Source organism: Yarrowia lipolytica, chromosome 1C (genome assembly GCF_001761485.1).
Source record: "Yarrowia lipolytica chromosome 1C, complete sequence".
NCBI classification, from domain to species: Eukaryota; Fungi; Ascomycota; class Dipodascomycetes; order Dipodascales; genus Yarrowia; species Yarrowia lipolytica.
This window is the reverse complement of record NC_090772.1, coordinates 634,270-652,630: the sequence shown is the minus strand read 5'-3', so window position 1 is coordinate 652,630 and position 18,361 is coordinate 634,270. Positions and strand designations below refer to the sequence as shown.

At 45.8% G+C, this 18,361-nt stretch overlaps 6 protein-coding genes and 3 non-coding genes across 9 annotated transcripts; 5 read left to right on the top strand and 4 right to left on the bottom strand.

Annotated features, from left to right (window-relative positions):
- Positions 1-941: 941 nt before the first annotated feature.
- Positions 942-1,791, top strand: YALI1_C06511g (60S ribosomal protein eL34; the record flags this gene model as incomplete). The annotated part of the gene is made up of 2 exons (XM_501460.4): positions 942-978; positions 1,496-1,791. The coding sequence occupies 2 exons, from the start codon at positions 942-944 to the stop codon at positions 1,789-1,791; spliced, it is 333 nt and encodes a 110-aa protein (XP_501460.2).
- Positions 1,792-3,952: 2,161 nt separating this feature from the next.
- YALI1_C06486g (uncharacterized protein) lies at positions 3,953-5,737 on the top strand (the record flags this gene model as incomplete). The annotated part of the gene is made up of 1 exon (XM_501459.3): positions 3,953-5,737. The coding sequence occupies one exon, from the start codon at positions 3,953-3,955 to the stop codon at positions 5,735-5,737; it is 1,785 nt and encodes a 594-aa protein (XP_501459.1).
- Positions 5,738-6,730: 993 nt separating this feature from the next.
- On the top strand, positions 6,731-8,611 carry YALI1_C06459g (uncharacterized protein; the record flags this gene model as incomplete). Its single annotated transcript, XM_501458.3, has 1 exon — positions 6,731-8,611. One exon carries the CDS (start codon positions 6,731-6,733, stop codon positions 8,609-8,611), a length of 1,881 nt encoding a protein of 626 aa, XP_501458.3.
- A 379-nt stretch (positions 8,612-8,990) lies between these two features.
- On the bottom strand, positions 8,991-9,078 carry YALI1_C06435r. Its single transcript has one exon. It is a non-coding gene; the product is annotated as a tRNA-Tyr (tRNA).
- Positions 9,079-10,045: 967 nt separating this feature from the next.
- On the top strand, positions 10,046-10,138 carry YALI1_C06425r. The gene has a single exon. It is a non-coding gene; the product is annotated as a tRNA-Ile (tRNA).
- Positions 10,139-10,666: 528 nt separating this feature from the next.
- On the bottom strand, positions 10,667-11,149 carry YALI1_C06414g (uncharacterized protein; the record flags this gene model as incomplete). The annotated part of the gene is made up of 1 exon (XM_501457.3): positions 10,667-11,149. One exon carries the CDS (start codon positions 11,147-11,149, stop codon positions 10,667-10,669), a length of 483 nt encoding a protein of 160 aa, XP_501457.1.
- A 1,425-nt stretch (positions 11,150-12,574) lies between these two features.
- Positions 12,575-13,571, top strand: YALI1_C06394g (uncharacterized protein; the record flags this gene model as incomplete). The annotated part of the gene is made up of 2 exons (XM_501456.4): positions 12,575-12,681; positions 13,154-13,571. The coding sequence occupies 2 exons, from the start codon at positions 12,575-12,577 to the stop codon at positions 13,569-13,571; spliced, it is 525 nt and encodes a 174-aa protein (XP_501456.4).
- A 522-nt stretch (positions 13,572-14,093) lies between these two features.
- YALI1_C06384r lies at positions 14,094-14,188 on the bottom strand. The gene has a single exon. It is a non-coding gene; the product is annotated as a tRNA-Glu (tRNA).
- Positions 14,189-14,935: 747 nt separating this feature from the next.
- On the bottom strand, positions 14,936-15,760 carry YALI1_C06368g (uncharacterized protein; the record flags this gene model as incomplete). The annotated part of the gene is made up of 1 exon (XM_501455.3): positions 14,936-15,760. The coding sequence occupies one exon, from the start codon at positions 15,758-15,760 to the stop codon at positions 14,936-14,938; it is 825 nt and encodes a 274-aa protein (XP_501455.1).
- Positions 15,761-18,361: the final 2,601 nt, after the last annotated feature.

The following is an 18,361-nucleotide window of genomic DNA, read 5'->3' as shown; positions in this document are numbered from 1 at the left end:
GTAGGAGAACATCTTGACAATAGATCAGCAGCATAGTTTCTTGCAGGCATTCCTACAAACAAGTAAATGACATCCACATAGCGTGTGTTCGTTGATCAGCGCAAAGACTACTCTTGAGGAAGTCTGTATCAACCCGAATTCAGCATTTTGAGCAGGAACAGGCTTAATAGTCTCGAGCCATATTCGACTTCAATCATCACTAGTGTGGATATGCAATTGCTCTCACGATAAAGGCGGACTAAGTCGATACAGCTCATGTGTGTGTGATCCAAACTATTGTCCATATGACAAGATTGCAGTTAACGTGGATATGGGACTCATAGAAACTGTAGCTGCTTGGGCATAGAGATACTGACACAGCTCTTGCACTCTCTCACAAGATGCAGCCTATGACACTTCGGAACCACAGTTTGGGTTGGTCATCACCAACAAGTGTCATTACCGTATCACGACATCAATATCACACCGAAACAAGGAAAACAGCCAACGTTTCTGATCCTCTCGGTGAGCTGGACATGTTTTCTGCTTCCAAAAAAATATAAAAACTGCCACAGGGATATCTCTTGAGAAGTAGCTCCTTTTAAAATGAACATCGCTTCGTCTCATTCCCGAGAAAGAGTTTTGAATAGTTCTAAGGGAACACTGCGTGTAACATAACAACAATAAAAGCCCCGATGCAACCCACTCTTGGTCTATCTTGTACTCATACAGATAACACTGACATGGTAGTTTCGGAGTGTAAGTTCACGTGACCTCCAAAATCTTAATTACCTCACATCTCTGTGTGGAATAAACTTTTTTGTCCCAGGTCCAGTTGGGATAAATCACATGACTACTTCCCGATTGGGACAACAGTCACAGACTCTCAGTCCCAAGCCCGGCAAACATTTGCAGGTGCATTACTTTTCACTCTCACGAACCGTCGACACCCCACAGCAACAATGGTCCAGCGAGTTACTTACCGACGACGAAACGGATGTATGTATGAGGAGCGAGGACGAGCCGTGAGCGGCGGAGAGCGACTGATTCTGATTTGATCCGATTTACGACCTTCCAGGCAGACGACTGTGGCCCAGGCACAGAGGGACATGTTACACAGAAGGAGCTGGCATACACAAGAGACACTGCAAAATTTGTGCTGTGTATGATATGTGCTGATAGAAGGGGGGAAGAAGGATGATGTGGTCAAGATGGGGGGTTGTTTTAATGTCGGTATCTGTGGTTCTGCGTCACAAGTCAGTTTAGCCAAGGCGGAATTATGACAAGACGAGACAAAAAACAACTCAGTCTGAACACGTACACTACGACAGCACATAAGTCGTAAATCGGTGGTACAGAGATCAGTCAGAAAGACATTTTGGAGCGTGCGAGAGATTCACCATATTGATAGACGGTATCTTTCACACACTCGACTAGGTCTCATGTGCTCTCTGAAGGTCAGCTCAAGATGTGTGGTTCGCATGCCATCTCTCTCTCCCAGCTAAAACTAACGCAGACAACACCCGATCCAACCGAGTCAAGATCATCAAGACTCCCGGTGGAAACCTCCGATACCTGCACATCAAGAAGGCTGCCGGCCGACCCAAGTGCGGTGAGTGCGGCATTGCTCTTGCTGGTATCCCCACCCTGCGACCCCGAGAGCTTGCTACCGTTTCTCGACCCACCAAGACCGTCCAGCGAGCCTACGGCGGCTCTCTGTGCGCCAACTGTGTCAAGGACCGAGTTGTTCGAGCTTTCCTCATCGAGGAGCAGAAGATCGTCAAGACTGTTCTCAAGGAGACCAGCAAATAAGCATTTCTAGCGGATGTGTAAAAAATTTATTGTAAATCTAGCATGAGCGACAACACAGCGAGACAACTGTTGCAAGCAGCCTGTAGAGAATGAGCTACAAGTAACGAGTATTCCACTTGTAGTATTGCAATTATTATCTACTTGCACGTGTACCAATTGTCAGCAATATCAATCTCCTTCTGTCTACTTGTACTGTGTGATTTTTTTCCCACCACCACTAAAAACTCTGTTCATCTGGGTTGCAATCCAGGTTGGCATCATAGGGGAGATAGTTGTAGAGATTCAGACTGAATCACCCCTGGGATGTAAAAAAATCTGACCGTGATGTTAATGGAGGGTCTCTTGACTTCAAAATTGTATGAACTTGCAGTTGGAGAGTTTCCCATGGGTGCAAGTATGTGTGAGTCTGAGAGGTCCTTGTTCTAGTGTTCTGGATCACGAGGAGGGCATTTGACTATCTGGTTACTGGAATGTACCTACAGGTAGCTTGTGCTCTTGTTGGTAGAAGTTGTCGTCTCCTTTTGGTGAAAGTCACAGTCATCTCTTTTGTCATGGTGATCAGAGGTGTTCTTCACAACTATAGTATAGTAGACCGGCTTGCTGAGCTCAATCCGAGCTCTCTATAAGAGCTGGTGTTACTGTGACATTTCCTGCGACTTCCTTGTTGAAATTACAGGCGAATGGATGTTACTAATCAACCTGCGCAAGACCCATTCACCACCTCTTGACTATCGTACTCGTACTGCCTGACAATCTCTAGGTCCACATTGTGGGACGATTTGACTAGGGCCAAGGAAGGGGTTAGTTGTATAGATACAGGACCAGTTATTGGTCATCTGAATGAGTCCTAATCTCATTAAAATCAGCTGTGTGTTGAACATTATGTAATCTACAGACTGCTCTCTCCAGTTGTCATTAGAAGAAGCAGAACCCAGTAATCACTAGAACCATCAGTGTATCGGTGGATCTGAACACTTCAGCGCTCGTATCCTGACTAGAATCAACCGCAGATCTGACATGATTTCTCAAATTATACCTGAAAGTACTCTAGAGAAAGAACCTGAGGACGACGGAGAGAGAAGTTACAACCAAAATACTTTCACTCAGAGAGCGTATTCTTTTTAACAAAACCCTTAACTCATCAACAGTCTGACAGCTAAATGACAGACATCTCCTTTGCATGGCAACAGAGACTCAGTACAAGTACAAAAACAAATACCTGGCTCTGAAATAAATAATACTAGTAAAAGTTCAACATCCACGTGATCTCATGATTAATCAGCTTTGGTCCGTCTTATGGATGAAATTTGTCTCACAGAACCTCTTAGAAGTTCCTCTACTCGCATGCTATGCAAGAAACAACAAGAAATATATACCCCTTCGTCGAATTACGTGACGGAATATATTGGAGTAGTTGCACAAGCAAATTACCTGAGGAGACCAACCTCCACAGAAAGCTTCGGAACACCCATTTCTCTTAGATGCCAAAATGATTTGTACTGTATTTGGGTTGGATTTTTCGAATTAATTCGATTTAATGAAAATATATTGCCGAATAATCCGAATTAATTCAGATGATACAACTAACGTTGCAGAAAAGTAAGTATTTGAGGAATCGATTCACTAAGAAACCTTTAAGAGTCTCTAGATGACTACAAATCCACCCATCCGCTCTTTCATCCCCTGATAAATTATGTCGATGGAGTGTCAAAGTCGTTTTTTGAATTTTAACCGAGCAAATGAAATTCAAAATGAAGGATAAAATGTGGAAGTCGGAATATTGACGGAATCAGGGAATGGGAAATGTGAAGCAACCAATATTAACATCAATGAAGCGATTCAAAATGAAAATTACACGACAATACACGGTTCAACACCACTTTCCCACTTTCCGCACTCTCCCCGCTATACATGGAAAAATAAAGTTCAATATACTCCTTACCGAGAGAAATGAGTGAGGTCGACAACTGGCGGAATATCCATCGAATATCTCCAATCTTTTTACCAATTTATTTTACGTCACCAAAAATGGGGCTGTGGAGTTCCAGTTTCCCTGTCGCGTGACCACACCTCGTTCTAGCGCTCCTCCTCAAACTTACCCTACCGACACCACCCACATTACTCGTGTACGAGATGGACTACTCTCCAACATCACTACCCGATGAACAACAACCCGTACCAGTCGTTGTCGCGCAACCGATTTGCTCCCATGGCGCGCAAGGGCAGCGAGGACATGTCCAACGCGGGATCGGGGCACTTGCAGCACGCACAGCTGCCTTCTAACATGCCGACACAACAGGGACAACAGGGTCAACAACAGGGTGGTCCAGGACAACAGGGTCATATGGGCCAGGGTCCTGGGCAGGGACAGGGGCATATGGGTCATGGACTAGGCCCTCCAGGGCAGCAGGGCATGCCGGGCCAGGGTTCTCCTCAACCAGGACCCCCCCAAGGTCTGGGAATGGCTGGTCATACACCCCAGCCCGGTCATAACCAGCCGAATCCCAACCCAGGTCACACTCCTCAACCTGGTCATAACGCCAATCCGGGCCATACGCCCAACCCAGGCCATACTCCTAACCCTGGACATCCACAGAACCCCCAACAGCAACAGCAGCAGGGCCAGCCGGGTATGCCTAATCATACGCCTAACCCCGGCAACGCTCCTACGCCTGTTCCGGGCCCCAACCCCGGTCCCGGCGTCTCGGGCCCCTCACCTAACCCCGCGGGACTGGGACAGCCCGGAATGGCACAGCCTGGGTTAGGACAGCCCGGCCAGATGGGCCCTGGAGGCCCGAATTCGAATCCAGCGTTTGCTGCAGCCCAAGCTGCCAAACTGCAGGCTATGAACCGTATGGGAAAACCAATTCAGCCTGCTCAAGGATTCCGGAAACAGATCGTCGGTACCGCTATTGTGCGTCTTTTGCAGTACTGCGAGATTCTGGGAACCACCAACGAGGCAATTCTCACCGATATCAATTTTTGGAAGAAGTTTGTCGGTGATTTCTTCTCTGAAAATGGACTCATGCGGTATTCCGTGTCTAACGGTAAAGAAACGAAGCAATTCGAGGTCCCCTTGCAGATCATCCCGCGATATTATCACACGTTCTTCATGAGTAACACAAAACGGATTCAGATTGTGCTGGAGAACCCGCGTGAGTTTCTCACATCCCAGTCGGGCCATTTTGTGCAATGTACTAGGGCCTCTGTGATTTATACCTTTAAGGATGGCGTTTCTGTGGTCTCCACTGGATCTATGAGAACTCTCCTGAATCGGTTTTTGCGAATCGAATGGCTGGATTTCCATACTCTGGAGCATCAGGAGATGGTTCTGCGTCAAAACATCCCCCAGATGATCCAGTGGGATAGAGACAACAATCAGGGTCAGAATAACAACGAGGGGGGGCCTCCTTTTAGTCTGAAACCCTCGAACGTCACGTCTTTCGGAGTGGCTAGCTCTGTGATGCGGTGTCTTGAGATCTCGGAAACAATGTCTCATATGCGCGACCTTATGATGTTTTCGCTCCAGACTAATGTCACTGGTCCTCTGCATGCACTCGAGACCTTTTCCAAGGTTCTCCAGAACCGAGATCAGGGTCAGGCAGCGGGATTAGGACAAGCGCCAGGGCTTGGACAGCCTCAGGGCGCTGGAATGGGACCTGGACAGGGTATGCCTGGTATGGGTGGTCCTGGAATGGGACCTGGAATGGGACCTGGAATGGGTGGACCCGGTATGGGAGGTCCCCATGGACTTCAAGGACAGCAGCAAGCTCAGCAGCAAGGCCAACTAGGCCAGCAACAAGGCCAGGGTCAAGGTCAAGGCCCGGGTCAAGGACAAGGTCAGGGCCAACCCGGACAGGGCCAGCCGGGACAAGGACAGAAGGGGTATGATTTTGAAAAAAGTCCCAGGAGTAAGAGGAGGAGACAGAGTAAGGATGAGAAGTGACGAGTGAAGTTATCAAGAACATATCATGAGTCGGAGCTCACACGATGCGGCTTTTAGAAACATGCATTACCAGTTTCTTCTGTCTCATCCGCTCACTCATCCTCTAACCCTGCTAACTATAGATTTGTAAAGTATTGTATTATTTAATTCACCGAGATATTGTGTCGGTAGGGTTCAAGAGGCGTGTTTCTGGGGAGTATGGTACAATAGTACGAGTTAGTACGAGTATGTACTCGTATTGGTAGGTATGTACATGCTGTACAGTAGGTGTTGATCTAGCTTGTACTGATGACAAATCGCCCAAGAGTGTGAATTTGTCAATTGCCACAGAGTATTACTATTACTATTGGATACCGTGCTTGCAACTAACTACCTCCTTTGATAGTACCACCACCTACAAGTATGTATGTACACACCTTTCACCAAAGATCACCACTCTTGGAGTATCGTTCTCGATATTCATACGCGTTCAAATCTCGAATTTCATCTTCAAAAACCGAGCTCGCTCTTGTCAACCGTGAATCGGAAGATCTCTTGAATCTTTCCATAATACCAACGTCACCGCTCGCCACCCTCCAGGTAGGTGGAGTGAAAGTGTTAATACGGTAATTACGTCAAGCGCAATTCCCTTGATGATATAAACCGCTCGGTTAATAGTAACATTACATAATTGAAGGGGAACAAATGCCGTAGTTTCGGTAGGAACTTGTAGTAGAAAATACTTATCCCTCTTCTGCACCATTACCAATGCTCCTACATTTTTACCCATTTTATTCTCATTTATATATCCATATATTCCCTTCGAAACTTAATGGTTTGCGCCTGCAGATACGCGTCTTAAATTAATTACCGAGATGCAACTTACTCTGATCTCACTACTTGACGACCCGCCATATTGGCTCGTTTCCAGCCAAAACACAAAACCCCCCCCCCCCATTATCGACATATCCGTGACCGCCCGGTTCTATTGTTACCACTTTTATCACCCCAAACATGGTATCTTGTCCTGTCTGTGGCAAATCCGTCGATCTGGCACGTGTCAACGCCCATCTAGACGAAGGCTGTCCCGATGAGGCGCCAGAAAACACACCCAGCAAGTCGTTTCTGAAACGCGAACGCCGCGATAAATCCGAGTTCGAAACGCCCAAGAAAAAACCGTGCTCCAAGACCGTTTTTTCACGCAGATCTCCATCCGAATCTGAGTCTGATTTTACACAACGACAGAGAATGACGCTGGGTCCTAAACCGGAGGGAAGAAAACTCGACTTTGGTGCTCCGGCATCCGTGGATCCGTCTCCAGCTGCTCCTCCCACCCCAGCTGCTCCCAAATCAGCAGCAACCAAAGAACCTGCTCGTCACACGCCTCTTCCTGAATTGTGTCGACCACAAACGTTGGACGACATTTCGGGCCAAAAGGAGCTGATGGCTGTATTGCGGCGGTTTGTAGCGTACGGCCGGATCCCCTCAATCATCTTCTGGGGCCCTCCAGGTGTTGGAAAAACGACTTTGGCCCGGATTCTGGCCAAGACGTCAGGCAATCGGTTTGTAGAGCTGTCAGCAACTCAGAATAACGTGGCAGATGTGAAAAAGGTGATTGATCAGGCAAACAACGAGTGGAAGCTGCTGAAACGAGGAACTATTCTGTTCATTGACGAGTTGCATCGGTTTTCAAAGGCTCAACAGGACGTGCTTCTGCCTGCAGTTGAAAAGGGAGACATTACATTGATTGGAGCGACTACAGAGAACCCCTCTTTTCGCCTAGTGGGTGCTCTGACGAGTCGATGTCGAGTTTTGACTCTCAAGAAGCTGTCCATGAAGGATATCAAGGAGGTTGTGGAACGCAGTCTTGTTAAGTACAATGATACAGCTGAACACGAGGTGATTTTGCCAACAGAGGTGATCGACTACATTGCTGGCATTGCCGATGGAGACGTGAGAAGCGCCTTGAACATCCTGGAGCTCGTGGTTTCTGTTTGTGACATTGTTGAGGAGCAGCCTGAGAAGGCAGTAGAGGAGGAAAAACCTGAGGAAACCAAAGACACCACCACCGAAGCCTGCGCGGCCAACGACACCACCGACGCCACAAATGAAGCAACACCAGATGATAGTGCCATTTTGAGCGATAGTGAGGCTGCTGAAAACCCTGCTTCAAGCTCACAAGACGCCAGCTCTCAACTGACTGTCACTGCATCACCACCAAAGAGATACCGAACCACAACGCTTCGGGAGATAAAAAACGTGATCAGAAGAACACACGTGCTGTACGACAAGAACGGTGACAATCACTACGATGCCATTTCTGCATTTCACAAGTCCATCAGAGGCTCTGATCCAGATGCCACCCTGTTTTACCTCGGAAAAATGCTCAAATCTGGTGAGGATCCGCTGTATATAGCACGCCGAATGGTTCGAATTGCCTCGGAGGACATTGGATTGGCAGACGACAGTTTGTTACCTCTATGTACTGCTGCTTATACTGGTATCCAACAAGTGGGCATGCCAGAAGGAGATTGCATTCTTGCCCATGCTGCCGTCAAACTGGCACTAGCAGACAAATCCGTCAAAGTGTACAAGGCCTGGGGCATGGTTAAGGAGGCTCTTTCCGATGAACATGGTCTGCTAGCCGCCGAGATTCCCATTCATCTCAGAAATGCTCCTACCAAGCTTATGAAGGAGCTTGGATACGGAAAGGAGTACAAATACAACCCGCGGTTCCTGGGTGGCAAAGTCAAACAGGATTACATGCCTGAAGGGTATGAGAATGTCAAGTTCATGCCCGAGAGACACCTGGGAACAGAGATTGATCCGGAGTTGGAGGGAGAGATTATCGATGAGGAGACGGAGGCTGAGTATTATGGCGGTGTGATGATCTAGACATACAAAACACTCAAAAGTGGGCACGAGGCGAATGTAGTTGTGTGATCCGCGTGACTACTGGGGTTTCGCTCTGCAATGCAACATGTACATACGAACTACTTGTAGTATAACCATGAACGTTTTTCAACGAGACCGTCAAATAGCTGACACGATAGATATCGTATGGAAATCAAATTACGTGTCAACCACCCACTGTCTACTATACTCACTGGAGCACACCGAGCACACCGAGCACCCACCTGCGTCTTGAACTGCATCTTGAGCTGCACCTGGACACCTGGAATTGCATCCCCGACTGCACATGGTGCAAAAGGAAAGAATAGCAGCAAAAATGCAAGGGACAAAAAGGAAATCTGTCTTACAGATAGCTTGGGCATCTCCCGGGGGCGAGTCGAACGCCCGATCTCAAGATTACAATTGTACCATTACAGTCTCGCGCCTTAAACCAGCTTGGCCACCGGGAGATAATGAGTTGAAAAATATGAGAAAGAGCGGAGGTTTATATGAAGAGTGAAGATATTTTCCGCAAATATTTTTGCTATAATGAGCTCAATGAAATATAAAGAGAATGAATTTGAAGTGCTGATAGATTTCTGATAACCCTGGAACAGTTTGGACGAACGGGTTGGGTGTGGTGAGAGCTGAGCGGGGATAGAAGTGTTAATTGAGAGGTGTATGTGAAGCTGAGTGGAGTATACTTGTACTTGCACTTGTATTAAGGTATATCGGGGACTTGAGATATGTTTGGCTCGCAACGATGATCTTCAGACACATTTGCAGTTCTTGTATCTAATCAGTTCTTGTGTAAGACTCATCGTCGGAGATGTGTATAGATTTTAGGTCTGTATATCTACTCATTAGAAGCAGTAAAAATATCGAAGTATCGATGCATTGAAGAAGGTCCAATTACTCTGACACTTGATGAATAATTTCAAACTGTACTCATGGGAACAACCATCACCGTTGTCATTTGTATGGAGAACAGAACACAGCACATGTCAGACGACAAGAAGAAAAGGAGACTTGGGTGCAAGTTTCAATTGGGTATTATAACTCAACAAGTATATATTTGAAGTCTCTGGAATGTTACTCACCGTGTTAATGTTGACTCTGATTTACACGTTTTTTTTATAATTTTTTTTTTTATTTTTATATATTCTAATGATTCATTACAGCCTATATACCTAGTAAGCCGGGTTATTGGCGTTCAATAAATCAGACACTTATGAATCGTTTCAGTGAGCGCGGAGATATCTTTTTTTCTTCTTCTAATAAAAAACATTACAGTGGTGGTTTTTTTTATTTTAATGATTCATGTTTTTTTATATTTTTTAAAATTCTATGATTTATTGGGAAATGACTTAAACCTAGGAATATATTGATCCAACGATTTTTTTGGTTAATGTTCACTTGGTCCCTTAATGTTCACTTGGTCCCTTGGCCCAGTTGGTTAAGGCGTCGTGCTAATAAGAAATTAGCCTCTTTGCAACGCGAAGATCAGCAGTTCGATCCTGCTAGGGACCAAATTTTTTCCAATTTAGCTGGGATGTATATTTTTTTGTTACATTTTCATCATGATATTCTTTCATCAGTCTTGAATCACTCTTCCATGTATATCACGTGATCTTACTACAAGTAACCACAATGGAATGTCGGAAGATGTACTAACCAAACAAACAATAAACAAATACGTCAACAGACATGTGTGCATACTGTAGTCGCATTACTCTTTCTTATAGTTCCATCAATTATGTAACTCGTACCTCATATCTCATGAGAAAAGGTCAATGCTACGTACTGTATCATTATTCATTAAGCTACATAGATAGATCACGTACCGTACATAGTGTACCATCTCGTAGCAGTGTTCCAACAGTAGCAGCTTGGTCAATGGCCACTGCTTGTATTCCCCCAGGCCAGCCAGATGAGGGATGACAACGACGCTTGCGTCTCAATTTACCCATATCTAGCTTTAAGGCTCGACCATGTGAGCCCTGTACCGCTCGCTGTCCTACCTCACAACCAGACCCACTTAGTTCATTTGGAAGTTGTTCATTTGGCAAAAAAGTTACTCAGCCACTCCTTGGCCTCATTGTAATCTCCCTTTGCCTGCAGCAACGTCGTTCGCACGTTCTCCAAACACTGCTCGTCATCGGGTATACTAACAGCTCCAGTCTCGTCCTTGTGGGCACCAAAGTGCTGAATCTTCTCGCACGAAAGCTGCACCTTGGAAAGGCCCAGAGAGGCCGAAGATCCCTTCAGAAAGTGGCCCAGCGAAGACAGAAGCGACAGGTCCCGAGACTCGAGCGCCTGGTCCATCTGCAGAAAGGTCGAGTCCGCCTGCTCGTAGTAGTCTTCAATGATCATTTTGCTGAAGTCATGGTCGTCCGGATCCTCGTCCATGCCCAGAATCTGCGAAAAAGTGTTCCAGTCCACAATGTCATTGGAGTTGATGCTGTGGGTGGGTTCCGAGTACTCCGTCTCGTGTTGCGGTTCTCCGCCGTACTGTCGCAGCATTGTATCGTCGATGGACATGACTATGTTTGTGTGAAGATGACGTTTCGGGGTTCAGTGTCTGTGTCGTCAATCAGATGTGCCTCTTCGATTTCTCAAAGGGTGGGGTAGTGGGGAGTCAGTGAGACCTGCGTTTGTATAGTCTGGTTTGTTTGTGTGTGTGTGTGTGTGTGTGTGTTGGGTGTGTGCCTGTAAAAGGGAGTTGCTGTAGAAATGGCTCGCTGACTGTCGTAAAGTCGATTGTTCTACTTGTAAAACTGCGTCTGTGTCTCGGGAGTCCGCTCGGCCGAAATCACTAAAGAGCCTGAAAACGAAAAGATGTGGTCTACCAAAAGTGGTGTACCGGTTGTTAAGGACCGCCAGATCTAATGTACTGCCAGCTGCAGTTACCCGGCTGCAGCAAATGCACTATAGAGTTGGATTACTAATGTTCTAGAGCAAGCGGTGGTGCATGGAATGATATATCTTCTGCACTGAGAAACAACTCCACATCCTCCGACGAACTTGGGAATCATCCCCTTGGCCATTCTTTGGGGCATCTGTCTGCCCTCCAATAGGTGCATTGCTACTCACGATCATGCCATTCAAAATTAGAGTAAAGTGGGCGGTTAAATATGGAATGCACTGAGAAATGGAGCTTCAAACGGCAAGAAAATGACGACTAGTATTATCCAAAAAAAGAACTCTCTCAAAACAGCGCTGTTGTATTTATAGTCCTGCAGTTTTTTTTCTACAATTTGTGTCAATTTCTTTGCATTTATTGGAAATCATTCACTATTCCAGCCAGCTATCCTTTTTAGCGTTCCTGAAACCTTAACATATTGCTTGGGAGGTGGCAAAAAATAGTAATGTCATAATAAACGGCGTGTATTGTATGTTTGCGCAAATATTAAACCACCCTTACATCCGGCTCGTCCAGTGCCACAGCTTTCCTCTATATGAAGACTCCCTATCCCCATTGTTAGAGGATCCAGACCGTTTTCAAAAATAATTTAGACTTTTGTAATCTTGTATTCAGTGACTAATCGCTGGTATTTGAGATTTGAGAAAATCGCAATACATCGAACAAATGACAAAAACCTACCATCACGGCAAATAAGACACCATTATATTGCCTCATCAACTACGAGTACAATTACTGTACTTCATCCTTCACAAAAACTCACCCCTACCCCGGCCAACCCCGTACCCCTCCTTGTTTTACCCAGACGCCTTGCGGGCGATCGGAAATTACCATTTTTTTGGGAAACGTAATTTAACACAAGTACAACCCTTCATGCACCCTTTCTCCCTCCTCCAGCCTGCCCCATGACCCCCAATAATACCGGCAATGGCCAATCTATCCCGGTGTCTCACCAACAACAGATATTGTTGGATACGAGGCTCGGTTAATTTTATAGTTGCAATAAGCTTCAAGTATTTAGTTGACCGTGGCTTGTCATATTTATGTCCCCCCCAAATTCCAACCTTATCGTTATCGCACCCCAAAATCCACCGACTCAAAACAGTCCGTATTCGCTACTCAGAAGAAAAAGAATGTCCACTGCGTTTTTGTGAGTATTCAAAAAATGGAGTGAATTTGCCGACACTCACGCGAACACCCCCAACGCCCGGAAGACACGTGATCTCATCGGCCCCAAACCCGAGTCAGCAGAGCCATCTCATCAGTCATCTCAATTGAGTCATCTGGATCACGACGATGACAGTGGAGATGCGAATTGAGTGACAGGAATCGTACGTGGGTTAAGCCAAGCTAAGATAACGAGTCACATGACCTATAGCGACTCGTAGATCATGTGTTTGGGTGTCGAAGTCATCCCAGGACACGTGACTTTGAAAGGCTTCTTTTTTGGTCATCTCTGGTACATACTTGTAAGGATATCAGGGATCTGCTATGATTGAAGCTTGGTTAGAGGTTACTATTCTATTACACACACGTGATCTACGCTTCCACTAGTCACGTGACATGAGAATGTCCACACGAGCATCCCTGCCCCATCTTACCAATTCTCGTTACTAATCCAGCTATGGAACTCTTACTCGTCCAGAGGTTCTCGGAAGAGTGATTGCAAACTCGTTTGAGGTTCCTGCTCACGTGAAAGTCTCTCCAGCGACTCTACATGATCACGTGCGATATCACGTGAAGAACCGTGACTACCCTGGTGTGATTGCCAAGTCTGGCGCTTCTGTTCAAGGCACTGTGGCCTTCAATCTTTCGGATTCAGATGTGGCCAAACTCGATGTTTTTGAGGGCGAAGATTACAAGCGTGTTGTTGTCGATGTTGATGTCGATGGAACGAAGGTTCCCGCCCACTTGTATCTTTGGATCGGAGGTGAAGATCGGTTGGATGACAAGGAGTGGGATGTGAATGTGTTTGTCAAGGAGAAGATGGACAGTTGGCTCTATGAGGAGCTCGGGGTCCATGTCAAGACGAGGGAATAAGATACTCGTGCTTTTCACACCACAGACGGCCCATCTCGATAGACAGATGTGCACAGCACCTGTATATAATGTATCACAACTGAGAGGGTTGGGATTGATTTTAAGATAATCAGTTGTGTGCAGCTTTTTATTGATCTCGGAGTAGTACTTTGTACAATTATGAGAGCTCTAAAATCTATATCCATCCTATCATGTCGTGCTGTTTTGTTTCATTAATTGTGTACCATAGTTACCATATTACTTTGGGTTTAGTTTAAAATAATTAGTAGGCAAAATTTGGCCGACACACCAATAGCAGAGAGAAGTCCACAGAGATAGGAAAAGCAGTCAGATAACCACAAATCCCAGTAGACTGGAGGGACGTGATTTATTCCCAATTCAAGCCTTCGGCCTCCTAGAGTCTGCTGAAAAGAGATCAACTGCATCAGGTGGTATGTAAGGAAGCTCACCATGAGCGCCCAAAAAACAACGAAAGAGAGCCCAAGGGCCGCAAAAAGATGTGCACGGTTTTGGGCACATCGTACAGCCGAGAGATTCGAAATCTCTCCTCCGAAGAGACCAAGATATTATGCCAAGTGGCACCTTGAGCTAGCGCCTTAGACCACTCGGCCAGATACGAGGTTTGTGGATGAAAAAGGGTTGAAAAAGTTGGTCTAGAGGAGGAAAAAGAGGAAATTGCGAGCACGCTTGCCATATGCTCTTCTGAACACCCGAATCCGTGTCCGATATTCGGGTTTAACATTGTTATAGGTATGTATGTACATACTAAGAAGCTGAAATGTAATACCTAGAATCCTTAGAAGATAGAATAAGAAGCTCTTGACTAGCAGTGAGAAACAGAAGGTCTAGTCATGCCGTTACCATATGTCTCAGCAGTTGCACACCTTGTCCAGTTAGTAGAACACACTTGAGTCTCGTAGTCAATCTGAGAGCTATGTGAAGATAGAGAGTCTTCAATAGTTCTTTGGCTTCCTGGGCGGGTAGTAATTGCTGTAGAGTGTCAGTTTAACCATCTTCGTCTCAAGTTGTACATAGTCTGGGCCTCATTAACAGGGTCAAAGCTGAAGCTGCTCCATTACCCACCAGAATCTGTCAAAAGTCTTATTGATGACGTTAACTCACCCAAACTGGACAAGCTGCTGGTTGTGGCAGCCTACAACTCGCTTCTGTGGACCATCTGTCTCCTCAACTCAGCGTTGTGTACAGTAATGTAACGTAACTCCGATCTGAACTCTCTGAATGTGGAACGGAGTTAGCCACTCAACTCCAAATACGTGCTCACAGTTCGGTTGTAGTTATTAAATAATTCTATATGCAATCCTCCTCTGTTATCAAACCCTCACGAACCGGCCTTGTTGTTCAGCTCAAACCTCAACGGCCACCCCATGCAGCCGGTTCTTTCCATTTCCCTCCTCGGTTGCCGTCAGAGACTCGGAAATATCGGTTCCTTCGCTCTCCAAATTATCCTTGGGTCCCTCTTCGATATCATTGGCCACTGTAAGCTCACTGTTGAGCTTTCTCTCCTTTCGGGTTCGAAGCAGCCAAATCACATGGGAAGTCATGATGCCCAGCTCCAGAGCCAGCACAATGAGGTACAGAATGCAGCCCAGCACGTCAAAGTCGCCCTTCTGGAACAGCAGCGACAGGAACGAAAATAGAGCTCCCAGTGAATCCATGGTCAGAAACACAAAGTTGATTCCAACCACCTGTCCGTTTCGCTTCCACAACTCGTAGTAAGGAGGCAGCAGACCGGCAGCCAGAAGGACACAGGCAATGATTCCAATCATGAGATTGGGCCAGGTGGTTCCACGGTCGTACAGGTACCGGAATCCAATAGAAAGTCCCACCTCAATACAAGCTGCTGCCACGATCGTGCATCCGACCAGAATCAAACAGTATTTCATAGGCCGTTGGATCGGGGGATAGTAGAGACACTGAAACCAGCCAATGAAAGAGAAAATTCCAAAAATCTGGGGCTGCACCTGAAGAGCCACTCCTCCACGCTGAGCAATGAAATATACTCCAAACGGAACGGCCGAAGAACCCCATAGAAACAACATGATTGGTGGGAGGCCTTCTGTGCACTTATGACGGTAGTTGTGGATCACCTGGGGTGCCAATTGGATGCACCACAGCACGGTTCCAATTGTTGACAGGACGGTCGAAGCCGTCGTTTCTTCCACTGCCATGAGAAGATGTGGGTATGCTTAGGTAATCTGTCTCTTTGGGAGATTCAAATTCACGGGTAGAATTTGGGGGTGTAGGTGGATGAGTCACGTGGGGGAGAGGTGGATGCGAGCCTCGTATGGTCTCGTGATCTCAATCTGGTTTATGGTATAACCTCCGGCAACGTCCTGTGGAGCATTTATATACATGGTGTTAGGGTGCACGAAGCGACTAAGCTTATCAGGGCGAAAACGAAAAAAAAGACTAAATTTTCCGGCGTTTCCTCCATAGAGTTCGATCTCCCAATCTGGCAATTCCTCTTTGGGTAGGTGCGTGCGTCTTAGCGGGCTCTGCGGGTAATACGGTCAAAACCGCGCCCATTTTCGGGCCTGTCACACCACCGCAGCGGGCCACGCTCGTCTAACAACTTCCCCGCCGCAGCGTATTGGGTGCAACCCACAGTGCTCATTTGGTGCACGCCAAGAGGCTCTATGAATCGCCACAAACAGGGTTCGGAGGCGACCGTTTAGGCGTGGCGGAGCTTGAGCTTAAATCGGAAGCAAAAAAAGATACCGCTTGGCAAGAGTGATTGGCCAAATTTGTGTGGAGACTATTGAGGTAGTATTCCAGCGGATTCGAGTTCAGAAAGCGGTGATATGGTGAGAAATGATTGCCTAATCCACTCATCTTCTTACTTTGACGGAATAACGCCCCCCAATGGCTGCTGTATGATCCCCTCGTCCCACGCGTCCTCGCATGGCTGACTCGTATCTGCACATGACTGGTGAAACTGAGTTAGTTGCCAACTCTATGCACACAGGCCGAAAGTGGTTAAAACACGAGAGCAAGCGAAAAAAGGCTCTGGAGCGCCACCAACGGGAGGCAGGGCATAAATCAGTCATATCCGTGATTGCAACCCCCTTTTGTTGTCCCGTTTTCCAGAAAAAGGCTGATGTAGATGGCCTGGAAGGTCCCTAGAAAGAGTTTCCATATAAAGTTGGGATCCAGGTCAACTGCATATTTTCTTCCCCGCCTTGGATGTGGATATGAGGTCCGTGTGAAGTCCGTGTGTGACTGAGGGGGGTGCCAATTGGTCTTTTGGCCATTCTCAATTTGGGGCCAGATCACCTGTTTGGAATGGCGCTGCGTTTGGGGTATGTTCCACGCAAATTCCGGTGAGGATTTGGTCTGATGTTAAGTAGGAGGGAAGAACAATACCGACATAAGTTAAGAATTTGTAATTCCACATAGAATAGCGAGAAAACATGTAGCCATATATTTAGGGGTATCGTTGGACTTTCCAGAATGAGGTGAGATTTTATGGTACCTTTTATTTGACCACAAGTAGAGAGCTTTACATAAAAAAAGTCGTGGTGAATTTGGCTGAGTCTCATTTAAACTATGTATTTTTTTCAGCTGTCACAAGATGCTTACTCGTAGATGACAAAACTATTCTCCCTTTATCTACAATACAATTACCACGCCCTACTCATTGTCCTTTAACAAACCTGGGGAAGCAACAGAGTTTCCAATTACGTGTCAGCCACACGACCTCCATGAGAAGAGCGTTTTTTTGCGTTACTGTGGAGGCATGTTTTGTGATCGTCGTACTTGGAGATAGAATGGAATGGTCGGAATGGGTCTTTGGGCTTACTAATGACAACTTAGACGTCAATTCCAACTTCAACAATCTCTCCAGTCCCTATTACAAGGTGGATTTCAGCACATGCAATCAATCCCACGGTGAAACTTCTCAATTACACTTAGTTGACTAATTTGTTGACCCCTTCGTTGACACTTTTACATTGCTCTTTGTGTGCTAAAAATAGATCCGAAAACGATCTGAAACACCCGACGAGAATTATCGAAGCTGAGAGCCATCTACGAAACCATTTCTCCACTTCCACTCCAGCTTCCATTTGCCCTGGAATGTCAAATCCGACGCTATCTTTTTTTGCTTCGAATGCACATCGTCGGTGGGGTGAGTTTTGAGTTGATTGTTAACATGGGAAGGAATGACTGGAGAAATAATAAAAGAAATCGGAGAAGTTGGATTTTTTTTTTGCGAAAAATCTCAATATTTTTGGCAGCTCTTTCTAAACTAACCTATAGCGTCAGATTGCAAAAATACCTCGTCAATATCATTTTATAAACCCTCAAATTTGTTATCTGTTTTTGCTTTCAATTGTGTGAGGCGATATTGAAGCCTAATTATTGGGTTTAATAAAGTAGCCCGATCAGAGCATTTTAATCGAGGGCAAGAAACACAAACAGGGGACACAAAGAAACCCTGTTATGACTAAAACAAAAAAATAACCAGAAAAGTCCCCTTGCTCGAAGGGGACATATAACCTCAAATGTTAGGTGTTTCCACCAACGGAATCGGCTATGTAGAACCTTCACAAATTTCCTACTGGGTAAGGGACAAAGCTTATTATATCAACTACATTGAAATCCGAAATAATTGACATAAAGAACAGATCTATAAGACCAAAAGATGACCGATAAATAAATTAATTCACGTTACTGTCTTGTTAATAACTCCTTCACATGTGTATACATACAAATATGACATATTTCTTCATTTAATTTTTTTAAAATTAAACCTTTTTTATTTTCTATTA